We start from the raw sequence: 12,567 nt of genomic DNA, 5'->3' as shown, positions 1-12,567 counted from the left end.
CCTACAATGTGGTAAGGTGTTCTATTGGCACCTCAGCAGTTCTCATAGGTAATTACTTACAGGTTAAAGATATTCAAGGAAGTTGTAATTTTGGGTGCCAGCCATCGGGGTCACCTCAATAGGTAATGCCAGACCCAGGCCTCTGCCGGCTCCTGGATAAGCCACCACTTGTCTGTAATAATGGGTGACCCTGGGATGGGGCTGGGTCATCGGTAAGGACTCTCAGACCTCCACCTCTAACATCCCTGCAAGACAGAATCTGAAAAGTATCTGGAATACCAATAGAAACTATGCAGGGAGATAAAGCAACCCTTCGGAATCCAGGCTGAGACCTCACACTCCCATAAAAAGATCACCACGTTAAAAATAAATGAAAATAAAATAAGAGATCACCAAGTTAAAATCCAAGAAGAAATTTAGAGCAAAGACATCTGCCTATGATCTCGGCCTGTCTGTGAGCCAGCAGGCTCACCCTGCCGGACTGTGCCTGCCCCCACCCTGGTCACATGGCTGGCCGCCTCGAGCCCACAAGTCAATCTCCCATGCCCCAAATCCCGTTCAGCCTAGAAATCACAGCGTGTCCCTCTTGCCATCCAACAGCAACAGAGCGAGGGAGTCTGGCCTTCTGGAGACGTGGGCCGTGGTTCCTGGGGCTAAGACTGTGGAGGTGAGTTTGCATCTCGGAGCTTCTGGGGTGGTGGACAGTGCTGTGAGTGCAGGGCATTTAAGACTGAACTCCACGCACGCAGAAAGAAAACACCATGAAAGGTGGATAGATGCTCCCAAAGGCCATTGGACATTTGCCTTTCCTTAAAAACGATGATACTGTATTAGTCATCCTGGCACCTTGAGTTCGCTGGTTTGGGGCACAAAACATCACTCCATGAGAACAGAAATGACAGGAGACTCATTTTCTCTGACACCCTGGTGAGCTAGTTTTTTGTTTTTGTTTTTTGTTCTCTGATGGAGCTGAGACTTTTTTCTTTTAGTCATGTGCATTTCTATTGTCTTTGCCAAATTTATGAGACTGGCTGAAATATTTATAAAGTAGGAAAACCCCCTGAGATTTTCCTCTTTCCAAGAAAACTATGGGAAAATAAATCGCGTCTGTTAATGTAACATATTGGGGTAGAAACTGAATCATGGCTGGCCTCCTTCAATTACAAATTTCTTTTTAAAAAAATATTTTATTGATTTTTTTTTTTTTATAGAGAGGAAGGGAGAGAGTTAGAAACATCTATCAGTTGCTTCCTGCACACTCCCTACTGGGGATGTGTCCGCAACCAAGGTGCATGCCCTTGACCGGAATTGCAGGTTGACACTCTATCCACTGAGCCAAACCAGTTAGGGCTCATTATGCATTTCTGTTGTTAGGTCTTGAATGCAGTACCTGTTTTTGTTACTGGTAGTTTGCTTAGGGATATTCTGTTTGTTTGCTTTGTCTTTCTTCTCCTGGGGTATGCCTGGGGTGGGGGTGGGGGTGGAAGGGAAGGTGCAGGTGCAATGTTGAGTGGTAGCCTTTTTCTAGCTTCTAGTTTAGCTTTTTTTTTTTTTTTTTTAAATACTTTTTTAAATGATTTTATTGATTTGTAGAGAGAGAGGAAAGGAGAGGTATAGTGAGATAGGAACATCAATGATGAGAGAGTATCATTGATCCGCTGCCTCCTGCACGCCCCCTACTGGGGATCAAGCCTTACTGGGAATCAAACCGTGACCTCCTGGATCATAGGTCAACGCTAACCTCTTGGTTCCTGGGTCAATGCTCAACCGCGGAGCCACACTGGCCGGGCTCTCGCTTAGCTTTTTAAAGCCCAGCATGACCCTGTGTCATTCTTGTCAATTTGGTTTATAAAATAATCCCAGATGAGTCCTTCAATGAACTACTTCGGGCTCTCAGAGGGGCTCCCTGGGTGCATTGCTGGGCTGGTCCCATTTTCATGAATACAATAAGGTCAAATGGCTTAAAAGATAGGATGGGAGAAAAAGCTCTCAAAAGACTGATGGACATGGCACAACCTAGTTAATTTTCTTCCAGAGACATGATGCCTAATCGTTAGGGCTTTTATCTCAATGAGGACCTATTATGCCCCTCTTCCCTAGCAATTGAACTATTTGTTCTGCTTCCAGTGTCTACGCAAACACCTGGAACAAAGCAGATGTGTTGGACTAAGTGGATGTACCCTTGTGGATGGGGGCTGGGTGGGGGGAGTGTTAAGTGGCAGGTGATTTGGTCACCAGGGCTTTGATGGCCAAAGTGTGCTGACCATCCATAAGGTTGGCTGTATCTCCATCTCCTTGTTGCAGGAGATGAGAAGGCCGCTTGGGCAGGGGCCCTGCATGTCTGTGTGTGGGTGTGGCACCCAGTCCCTAACCTTACAGTAGGATTCTCAGGGAGCCCAGATACGGTTCCAGGCTGCTGGCAGGGGCGGTAAAGCGGAATGGGGCCCTTAAATGACTGAGCACAGAAGATACTTTGATCTGATCTCTCACTGTCAAGCCATGTTTCCCACCAACCATCCCTGATCTAAAGGTGGGTGGAAAATAGCCGGTGGCTGGTTGGGCAGTAGAGGGGCTGGGGTAGGGAACACTACTGCTACAGGTTCTTTCATTTGCTGCGTGGCAGGGGCTGGTGTGTTGCTGACACAATTCCTTAGGTGACATTTTACTGTGGATGGTTGTATTGGTGAATACTCATTGGATACAAGTAACTCAAATCAATGGAAGGTAGCTGAAGAGAAAAGGGGGCTGCTGGGAGTGTCAAGAATTGCTAGACCTGCCGAAGCCGGTTTGGCTCAGTGGTAGAGCGTCGGTCTGAGGACTGTAAGGTCCCAGGTTTGATTCCGGTCAAGGGCATGTACATTGGCTGCGGGCACATCCCCGGTGTGGGGTGTGCAAGAGGTGGCTGGTCAATGTTTCTCTCTCATCGACGTTTCTAACTCTCTCTCCCTCTCCCTTCCTCTCCGTAAAAAATCAATAAAATATATTAAAAAAAAAAAAAAAAAAAGAATTGCTAGACCTTAGGAAGGAAGGGCCTGGAACCCCGAAGTGGGGGGCTTACCTAGACCATCTTCCCTCCCATCTCCCATGTCTCCATTTCTTTCTGTCCTCCTCTTCCTCCCTCCCATCCTTGGATCCAGGAATCTGGGAGATTCCGATTTTAATCTTGGCTCCAACATGCCTGGCTCTGTGACACAGAAAAAATGGCTTAATTCTCAAAATTCTTAATTCTTCAAAATGTACTGAGGCTTTTCTGTGACCTGGTAAACATGCTCTCTTTGTAAATGTTGCATTGGTGATTGAAAAACAGGTGTGTTCTCTTTTTGTTGGACATAGTTGAGCTTTTTCAATGGGTCTATACATTCTTTTTAAAAATACATATTTTATTTATTTTTTACAGAGAGGAAGGGGAAGGGACAGAGAGTTAGAAACATTGATCAGCTGCCTCCTGCACATGCCCGCCACCATGGTATATGCCCTTGGCCAGAATGGAACCTGGGACCCTTCAGTCTGCTCGCCGATGCTCTATCCACTGAGCCAAACTGGTTAGGGCTATACATTCTTTTGCCTGAAATTTTTAATCTGCATTAAAGTCTCCCACTGTGTATGTAAATTTAACCATTTCCCCTTGAAATCCTAGCTTCTCGTGTCGTACACATACTGAGGCTGAGTTTGTCTTTTACTTTACAGTCATGAAGGTGGAGGAGGAGAAGGCTGGGGTGGGGAAGCTGGACCCTGCGAACTACAGGAGGCGATGTCAGGACCAGCAAGGTAAGGTCGCCTTGAGAGCTTGATGCAGATCCCACGAGGGTCTGAGAATCCCTTGAATATTCTTAAAACAACCTTTCCAGCTGGTGAGTCTGGAGAGCTCGCCCCTTTTCCTGACTCACCCACATTGTCTCTTCTCCATCCTGTAGAGCCAGCTTTCCCTGGATCTTAAAGGGACCACGTGGTCAGGCTGAAGCTAGGAAGTGGCACTTTGCTTGTGTGGATTAGGGCACAAAAATAAACTCACCTAATTTTACAAGATCTACAAACCATACTAAATGCCAAGTATCAACATGTTATGGATTCTAAAAATGGCAGTTCAGTTAAAACCAGTTATATGCTATATATATATTAGAGGCCTGGTGCATGAATTTGTGCATGGGTGGAGTCCAGCCAGCCTGGTCAGGGGGAGGGGACATGGGCTGTTGGCCACCCTGCCTGCTGGTTGAACTCCTGGTCAAGGGGACAATTTGCATATTAACTTGTTATTATAAAGGATATACACTGAGTGGCCAGTTTATTATGTGTTCAGATAATAATCTGGCTACTCAGTGTATATGAATATTATTCAGTCATTAGAAAGAAGGAAATCCTGCTACTTACAACAGCATGGATGGGTCTCAAAGGCACTGTGCTAGGTGAAATAAGTCATACAGAAAAAGACAAATACCGCATGAGCTCATTTACTGGTATATGTGCAATCTAAAAAACCCAACTCATCGAAAAAGAGAACAGATCAGTGGTTGCCAAAGGCAGGTGGGGGGGAATGGACAAAATGGGTAAGGACTGTCAAAGGCACAAATTTCCAGTTATAAGGTAAGTTCTGTGATGTCAGGTTCAGCTGTAGTTAATCTGTGGTGTATACTTGAGAGTTGCTAAGAGAGTAGATCTTAAAAGGACTCATGCTAAGAAGAAAACGTAACTGTGTCGTGAAGGATATTAACTAAACTTACTGTAGTAACCACTGCACAGTGTATACACATATCACATCTTTATTTTGTACACCTGCAATGAATGCAATGTTATATGTCAATTATACCTCAATTAAAAAAAATAGAGGGAACTTTGTGGAGGTGGGGGCATGGGGGTAGCTACATGGAATTCTATGTACTATCTGCTCAATTATTCCATATGTCTAAAACTGTATTAAACAATCTATTAATTACTTTTAAAAATTGTCTGCAAGACAGCACTGATGAGAAGCTAGGCAGCTCATCCTTCCTCAGGGCTGGGAGAATTCCGGCTGTCTCTGTGGCCCCAACGTGGGAGGCACGGCGGTGTGTGTGTGTGTGTGTGTGTGTGTGTGTGTGATTGCGCAGCAGCCAGCCTTCCTAGTAAATATTGAATTTAAGGTTCCTGGTGACTATAGTTCTTGAAAATTCTAGTTTACACAACCAGCTTTGAGAAACCCTTAATAACTTGCTTTTCTGGTAAGTGGTTCATGTAGCCCTTGGGTGTTAGTAAAAATGGCCCTCGATGGGGGTGCACGCGGCTTTTCTGTACCAGCCAGAGGGGCTTGGCATTTTGGACTAAGCCTGGGACTCCCCCGAGGGCCTCTGTCCTGCGTCATAGGCCGTATGTGGTCATCGCTGCCCGGATGAGCAGGGAGCTGGGAGCTCTGCTCATGCTGCCAGAGTTCTAGTGGCAGCGCCAAGGGTAGCTTTTCCTGCAACACCGAGTGGGGTTTTGTCAAGCCCAGGCCAGGAACCCCAGGTCTCCCTTAGCTCTCTGTGCCCGGAGGCTGTCAAGGAGAAATGTCAACTTTTCGTCACTCCTGGCTTCCCCCCTCTTGTGTTGTGCCCACAGACGGCCATTCCATCCACGTCGGGCTTTCAGTCCCCAGTTACTTTCAAAGGAAGAGAGACCAGAAGGGACATCCTGCAGGCCAGCAGAAGGTCTGCTGGGGCCTGTGGCCGGACAGGGACCCGACCGGCATGGGGAGCAGGGCCAGCAGCCGGGACAGCGGTGTGGATCATGCCAGCAGGACCCGTGAGTTCTGGAGGGGTGCATTCTGGGGAGCCGTCCGCTGTGGGTGCAGGCGGGGCGTGGCCAGGCAGGAGGGAGTATCCCGAGACGTGGCTCCGTGTCCCATTCCCCCTCTGCTCCGTCGCTGCCATTGCTGATTTATTTTATTTTATTTTTAAAAATATATATTTTATTGATTTTGTACAGAGAGGAAGGGAGAGAGATAAAGAGTTAGAAACATCGATGATAGAGAGTCATCGATCAGCCGCCTCTTGCACACCCCCTACTGGGGATATGCCCGCAACCAAGGTACATGCCCTTGATCGGAATCGAACCCGGGACCTTTCAGTCCCCAAGCCGACGCTCTATCCATTAAGCCAAACCGGTTTCGGCGATATAAGAAAAATTTTAAAGATTATCATCAAAATGGAAGCACAAACTTTAAAGCTTTCCATAGAACCCACCTACCCCTAAGAATACATTCCAGACCCAGTTCTAGATGCGCTTGACTTAAGGGAGCCACAAAGCCTGCTAACGAAGTCAGCAGCTGACCTGTTCCTGCCGTTCTCCCTGGGCTGTGAAGGTGGAAGAATGACCCCTCCATCATTCACATCTTCCAAGCCACTGGGCACTGCCTCTGAGGCAGATACAGTCCCTGCTCGCAGGGCCAGGGACAATGACCTGCAAAAGGAGGCAAAACATGGCAGAATAGCCTGGTCCCTGTGGCTCAGAGACTGAGCGTTGACCCAGGAACCAGGAGGACACAGTTCAATACCCAGGCAGGGCCCATGCCCGGGTTGCAGGCTCAATCCCCAGAGGGGGCATATGGGAAGCAGCCGATTGATGACTCTCTCATTATTGACGTTTCTCGATCTCCCTCTCCTTCCTCTCTGAAATTTAAAAAAAATAAATAAATAAATAATAAAAAAAAAATATATATATATATATAATTTTTATATACTGATATATATATATTTGCCAGAATCCTTTTACCTGCACCATTTAGATCTGTGGTCGGCAAACTCATTAGTCCACAAAGCCAAATATCAACAGTATAACGATTGAAATTTTTTTTTGAGAGCCACAGTTTTTTAAACTTAAACTTCTTCTAACACCACTTCTTCAAAATAGACTCGCCAAAGCTGTGGTATTTTGTGGAAGAGCCACACTCAAGGGGCCGAAGAGCCGCATGTGGCTCATGAGCCGCAGTTTGCAGACCACGGATCTAGATAATTGTCTGAATCTCCCGCTTCTCCTTACTTTAGAGCACCTGACCACGTGTGTTTCTCCTCTCTGAGTGCCCTGTATATTCTGTGAATCCATCCAGACAGCCCAGGCAGGAGGTCCAGCTGGCCTGGCCACGTAGGCCCAGTGGGAACTCCCGCTACACCAGACGGGGTCCGTGCAGAATGTGGGGGCCTGGGCCGGGCCGGGCGGTTAGATGTGGCAGGGCCTGAGCGTAAGGCGGGCTGTGCGGATGCAGAACTGACAGGAGTCACCTTCAGCTCCCGCCTCCCGGAGTGACAGCCAGGATCCAGCGAGTTGTACCACGAAATGGCAGTTCATTATAATTCTGTTAACCGATTGTATAGTATTCGCAACAGGGAACTGTTACTCTCCCATCTGCAAATGGAGACATCAGGGCTCCAAGGGTGAGTGTGACCCTGCTGTAATCAGTGAAGCTGGGGTTTGAAAACAGGGCTGTTGACTCCAAAGCCTGAGGGTGCCCCTCCGGCCCCACGGCTGTCCTTGCTGAGACCGCGTGGCTCAGTCACCATATTCCGCACAGGCTGCAAGGCCACGCTTCCAAGCAGCCGGCTGCCGTGCGGTGAAAGGAATGGGTAGGTAGTGAATGAAGTGCCTTAGCAGTTGGTTTGTTTATTCTTTCCCTCTCCGTACCTCCCCTTCCCCCAATGGGAGTATAATTTTAGAAAGTCAATACTCGGCAGCCCATCGATTGAAACTCAAGCAGAGCGTAAATGGGGAACAGAACTGTTAAGCTGTGGTGAGAGCCAGTAAGAGCGATGCTTCCTGCCCTGGAGACAATGCCTGTTCTGGCCCCGAGCGCCTCCGGAGAGGCCTGAGGAGCAGGTGGACAGAAGCAGCGTTAGAAATGGGGTTGCATTTCCACTTTTCTAGGCCGGTGATAAGACCCGGAGCCAAGATCCAAGAGAAACACAATCAGCCAAGCCCCCCAGGCTGTGCAGTCCCTGGAGTCGGTATCTTCATCTGTAGACGGGGAGATGGTTGTGGGATGACCAACTGCCTCCGTTTGCCTGGGCCCCTGGGGTTTTCCAGGACAACGGACGTGGAACCTGCAGTGCTAAGGCCAGGTCAGTTCCAGGCAAACCGGGACGGGTGGGCACCCTAAGGTGCTGTGTGTCACTAAATGCTATAGAACGCTGCACGTTACAGCCACCTGGTCCAGGAGCCCAGCACCTGGTGGGCTAACCCTCCCCGGGGCGGGAGGGAGGGGCAGACAGAGGAGAGGGGTGCAGGGTGCAGCGTAGGAGATCGCCTTGGGGGTACCATGGCAGTGTAGAGGTTAAGGAGGATCGAGCCCTTGGAGTGTTAGCAAGGCCAGGCTGGAGATGGTCATCAGGGAGGAAGGTGTCACTTGTTGGCAACAACAAAAATCGTGACGTCATTTCTTGGGTGGCTGGTGCGTGCCCAGCACTGTGCCAACCACACCGCGCATCGCATCTCATTGTCCAGCACATCCAGCGAGGGGAGTGGGGAAATTCCCACTTTTTAGATCATGGGGAAACGAAACTCAGAGAACGTAATGCTTCGCCGAGATCCTTCTGCTCGTAACGAACGGGAGTCAGGAGTGGAACCCAGATCTGGGCTGAGGAAGAATCACGCGAGTGGAGAGAACCCTCTGGCACCTTGGGTGGTCTCTGGCATTTCTCGGAGGGTCCAGGTCGCCCACAGCGCCCGGCGTGCGGTGTGCAGAGGCTGCCCTGCGGTGCAGGAGGGGCTGGGCCCACAGCAGCCCCAGCGTGGTGTGAGCCGTGGGCCTGGGGGCCCCAGAGGGGTCCAGCCGCTCAGGGTCCTGCCTGCTGAGGAGTCTGCTAAGGCAGGAGCTCCTGGATGGCGGGATTTGCTTAGATTCTGCGCCGAAACACATGCCCCTGGCCCTCTCTGCTGTTTTCTCAGCTTTAGAGCGACCATACTAGACCCTCGAGCTTCAGGTCTGGAAATGTGGTGAGTGAGGCAGCCAGTGGGGTGGGGGACGGGGGGGGGAAGCACGGGGGGGGGACGGTCAGCAGACTGGGCTCTCCTCCAGGCTCCCCTCGCCCGGCCTGAGGGCCCTTCTGTGCCGTACACTGGGGCTTGGTTTGAAGGCTTTGTGCTGGGCACCTGCTAAGCTCCCTGCCAGCTCTAAGCCTCCGTGAACTCAGGCTTCAGTGCACCGTGGAGCAGCCTCCGCGCGGTGACCTCTAGTCGACCTTGGCGCGCTCTGAGTGCTCAGTGAGCACCCGCTGGACTGAGCCCAGGAGATTAGGAATTTCTCGGCAGAGCAGTGATTCCCGGTGGGGTTTGCCACGCTCCCAGAGTGACCGGTTCCCACCGTCCGTCCGAGGACTTGCAGGGAGCTCCCCCTGAGTGGTGACATCTGGGACTTGTCTTAGTTAGAAGTGGCTGAAGGGGAGGAGAAGCGTTTAAAGTTAGGAGGAGAGAAACTAGCACCAGGCGTGGTTGCTGTGAAATGTGAGAGACCCCCAACCCCTCCTGCCCCAGCAGCCTTCTCCCCAACACCCCACCTCCACGCCAGGGCTATGGGGCCTAGCCCTGCCTGCCAGGCCACTCCAGCCAGCTCACCTGCCGCCAAGGCTCTTAAGGAGGCCCCGGGGAGTCTCAAGGCAAATCCTACCTCTGCCTTATAAAGGGGCTGAGGAGAGGTGCCCGGGGCTCCAGGAGAGCCGGGCACTGTGGGAAGGGCTCATGGGGGAGGGGGAGGGGCAGTCTGTCAGGCCCCTCAGAGCCGGGGCTGCCTTCCTGAGCTCTGCTGCAGCCACGGAGCCCTTCTCTCCCAGGACACCTGAGTCTCCCTCCCTTCTCTCTCTCTCTCTCTCTCTCTCTCTCTCTCTCTCTCTCTCTCTCACACACACACACACACACACACACACAATCTCTCTCACACGTACACACTTCTCTCATACTCACATTATCGTTATTTCCCTTTCAGTATAGTTTTTCTCTCTCACACTAACTACATCTCTCTTCTCTCTCACAGCTAGTCCTCTCTCTCCAGCTTCCCAGTCACTCATCCTTTTCCTTCTCTCTCTCCCCCCACCTCCCTCGCCAGCCTCTCCTCACCCCATGCCTCCTTTGGTGCTTAACTGGAAACAAAAGTGAGTTTGTTGTGCCTCGGGAAGCGGACCTGTGGAGGCAGTGGTCGGGGTGGCAACAGCAGAAACAGGCTGGGGCCAGAGGCAGTGCCGGCAGCCGGAGACCCCCGCACTCGGCCGTTCCAGGGAGCAGGTAATGCCCGGACAGGGCTCCTTCAGGGATCCTCTCCCGGCCCTGTCTCGTCTTTCCAACACTTTTCCATTTATTTGCTTTCTTATCTGGCCTGGAAGGGAGAAAGGGGCTCCGGACTCAGGGAATTGTAGGCGCTAAGGTCCCAGGAGTGATCTGTCCTTCTTTTCAGAGAACTGTATGTGATCGCTGTGTCTGGGTCAAGGTCATGTGGGGTGAAGGATGGCTGGGGTCTAGGGCAGTGTTTGGCAAACTGCCTTAGGGAAAAACACTTAAAAAGAAAAACACATTTTAATAATGTACTAAAGTCGTTAACCTGAAGTCAAAACTTCTGGGTAAGGGTAATGCCTTACCCAGTGGTCGGCAAACTCTTAGTCTACAGAGCCAAATATCAACAGTACAATGACTGAAATTTCTTTTGAGAGTCAATTTTCTTAAACTTAAACTTCTTCTAACGCCACTTTTTCAAAATAGACTCGCCCAAGCCGTGGTGTTTTGTGGAAGAGCCACACTCAAGGGGCCAAAGAGCCACATGTGGCTCTCGAGCCACAGTTTGCCGACCACGGGTCTAGGTTATCTGGGTTCAAGTGTGGCTGGAGTCTGGCATCAAGGATGGCTGGGGTGAAGGGTGGCTGGAGTGAAGGGCGGCTGGGTGAGGGCCATGACAGAACCTAGAAAGACAAGTTAGGTCCAGATCACAAGGAATGTTTGAGCCATGCCATTGAAGGTTTTTCACCTAGAGAGTAACGTGACCAAAACTACGTTGTAGAAGAGTACCGGTAGTTCTTGAACTCTGATCACACGGAGAATTAAGGTGCTAGCAGTCAGCCTTCTCCCAATTAAAAATAAAAGTGAGATTATTTGTTCAATTGTTAGTTTTTCTTCTATAAAGTTTCCTTAGACCTCTGATGTTTGCTAGCAAGTGTCAGCTTTTAAAAAGCCAATGGGGCCAAAACCGGTTTGGCTCAGTGGTAGAGCGTCGGTCTGCAGACTGAAAGGTCCCAGGTTCGATTCCGGTCAGGGGCATGTACGTTGGTTGCGGGCACATCCCTGGTAGGGGGTGTGCAAGAGGCAGCTGGTTGGTGTTTCTCTCTCATCGACGTTTCTAGCTCTCTATCTCTCTCCCTTCCTCTCTGTAAAAAATCAATAAAAATATATTTAAATTTAAAAAAATTAAAAAAAAAAAAGCCAGTGGGGGTGGGGGAGTAAGTTTAAAGTAATAGAAAATAAAACAAATAAAGTCTATTTAAATAAATGAGATCTATTGAACTAGATACAGATACACAAATAGTCTTTTCTGCTAGTAAAATTCTTTCTAACTCATATGCACAGTACTTCATGGTGCTGGCCTGATTCTCTGGAGTCTGCCATGTGAACAGGTTTGAAATGTTATAAAAGCAAACTCTGCTGCTACATAGGAGATGGAAGTGGATGGGGCACCCAGAAGCTGTGGGGGCAGTTAGGTGGCTAATGCAGTGACTGGAATAGGAGATAATGGGAACCTGAGCCAGGACTGTGGCAATGGGAGGGTGGGGAAAGAGGGAGCGGGATAAAAAATATTGAGGAAGCAAATGAACGAAGTCAGGGTCTGATCGGATTCTGGATGGTGAAAGAGAAGGAGGCTTCTGGAGTGAGTCTAGCATTTCTCCGCTGGGTGGCTGGGTAGCTAGCGGTGTATTAATCAAACAGAGGAGGGCAGGGTTGGGGTGTTGCAAGAAGGGATGCAGATCTGTTTTTGAATATGCTGAGTCTGACTTGATAAATCCCAGGTGGAGCAGTCCAGTTGGCAGTGGGAGACGCTTGATTCAGGCAGGGCCTGGAGACATGGGTGACCTGGGGAGAATCAGGGAAGAGGGACCAGGGAAGGATAAGGCAAAGCAGTCCTCAAAGAGACAGGAAAAAATATCAAGAAAGTGTAGCGTTGTGAGAGCCAAGCGTAGCATTTCCGTTCCGAGGGAGTGGGCAGCACCACTGATGTCCCAGAGAAGTACAATATAATAAGCCCTAGCATCGCTGTATAGTCCTGCTGGTTTGATTGCTTGTATTAACTTACTGGTTCAAGAATAACAAGAGATAGAAACATCAATGATGAGAGAGAGTCAGGGATTGGCTGCCTCCTGCACACCCTCATTGGGGATCGAGCTCGCATCCCAAACAGTGGCTCCTCCTTTTCATCACAGTTCAAATACCCGCCACCCCCTTAAAGAGGCCACTCCTGACCATGCTAACGCAGCTCCCGGTCATTTCATTTTATTTTTTTCAGAACACTTATCACTACCTGAAATAATTGTTTATGGATTTGTTTATTGTCTGTCTCTCCCACTATTTAAGAGAGCAAGAACATATGAGCCT

The 12,567-nt window shown here is 49.6% G+C and overlaps 1 protein-coding gene across 7 annotated transcripts in view; it reads left to right on the top strand.

Annotated features, from left to right (window-relative positions):
- Positions 1 to 402: 402 nt before the first annotated feature.
- SLC4A5 (solute carrier family 4 member 5) overlaps positions 403 to 12,567 on the top strand; it is a 62,015-nt gene continuing 49,850 nt past the window's right edge. For 5 of the 7 annotated variants that reach the window (XR_014796546.1, XM_084901275.1, XM_084901273.1 and 2 more), the window contains exons 1-3: positions 403 to 667; positions 3,688 to 3,768; positions 5,572 to 5,754. Coding sequence is in view for 6 of the 7 variants with exons in the window: in XM_084901275.1 (XP_084757401.1) it covers positions 507 to 667; positions 3,688 to 3,768; positions 5,572 to 5,754 (425 nt within the window). In the remaining variant the exon portion in view is untranslated. The remainder of the gene's footprint in view (positions 668 to 3,687; positions 3,769 to 5,571; positions 5,755 to 12,567) is intronic. The other 2 variants (XM_084901274.1, XM_084901277.1) reach the window with 1 other exon arrangement.

Source organism: Pipistrellus hanaki (genome assembly GCF_964339955.1).
Source record: "Pipistrellus hanaki genome assembly, chromosome: 12".
In the NCBI taxonomy this organism is placed as follows: Eukaryota; Metazoa; Chordata; class Mammalia; order Chiroptera; family Vespertilionidae; genus Pipistrellus; species Pipistrellus hanaki.
The sequence above is the reverse complement of the archived record's forward strand: the minus strand, read 5'-3'. Positions and strand labels throughout refer to the sequence as shown.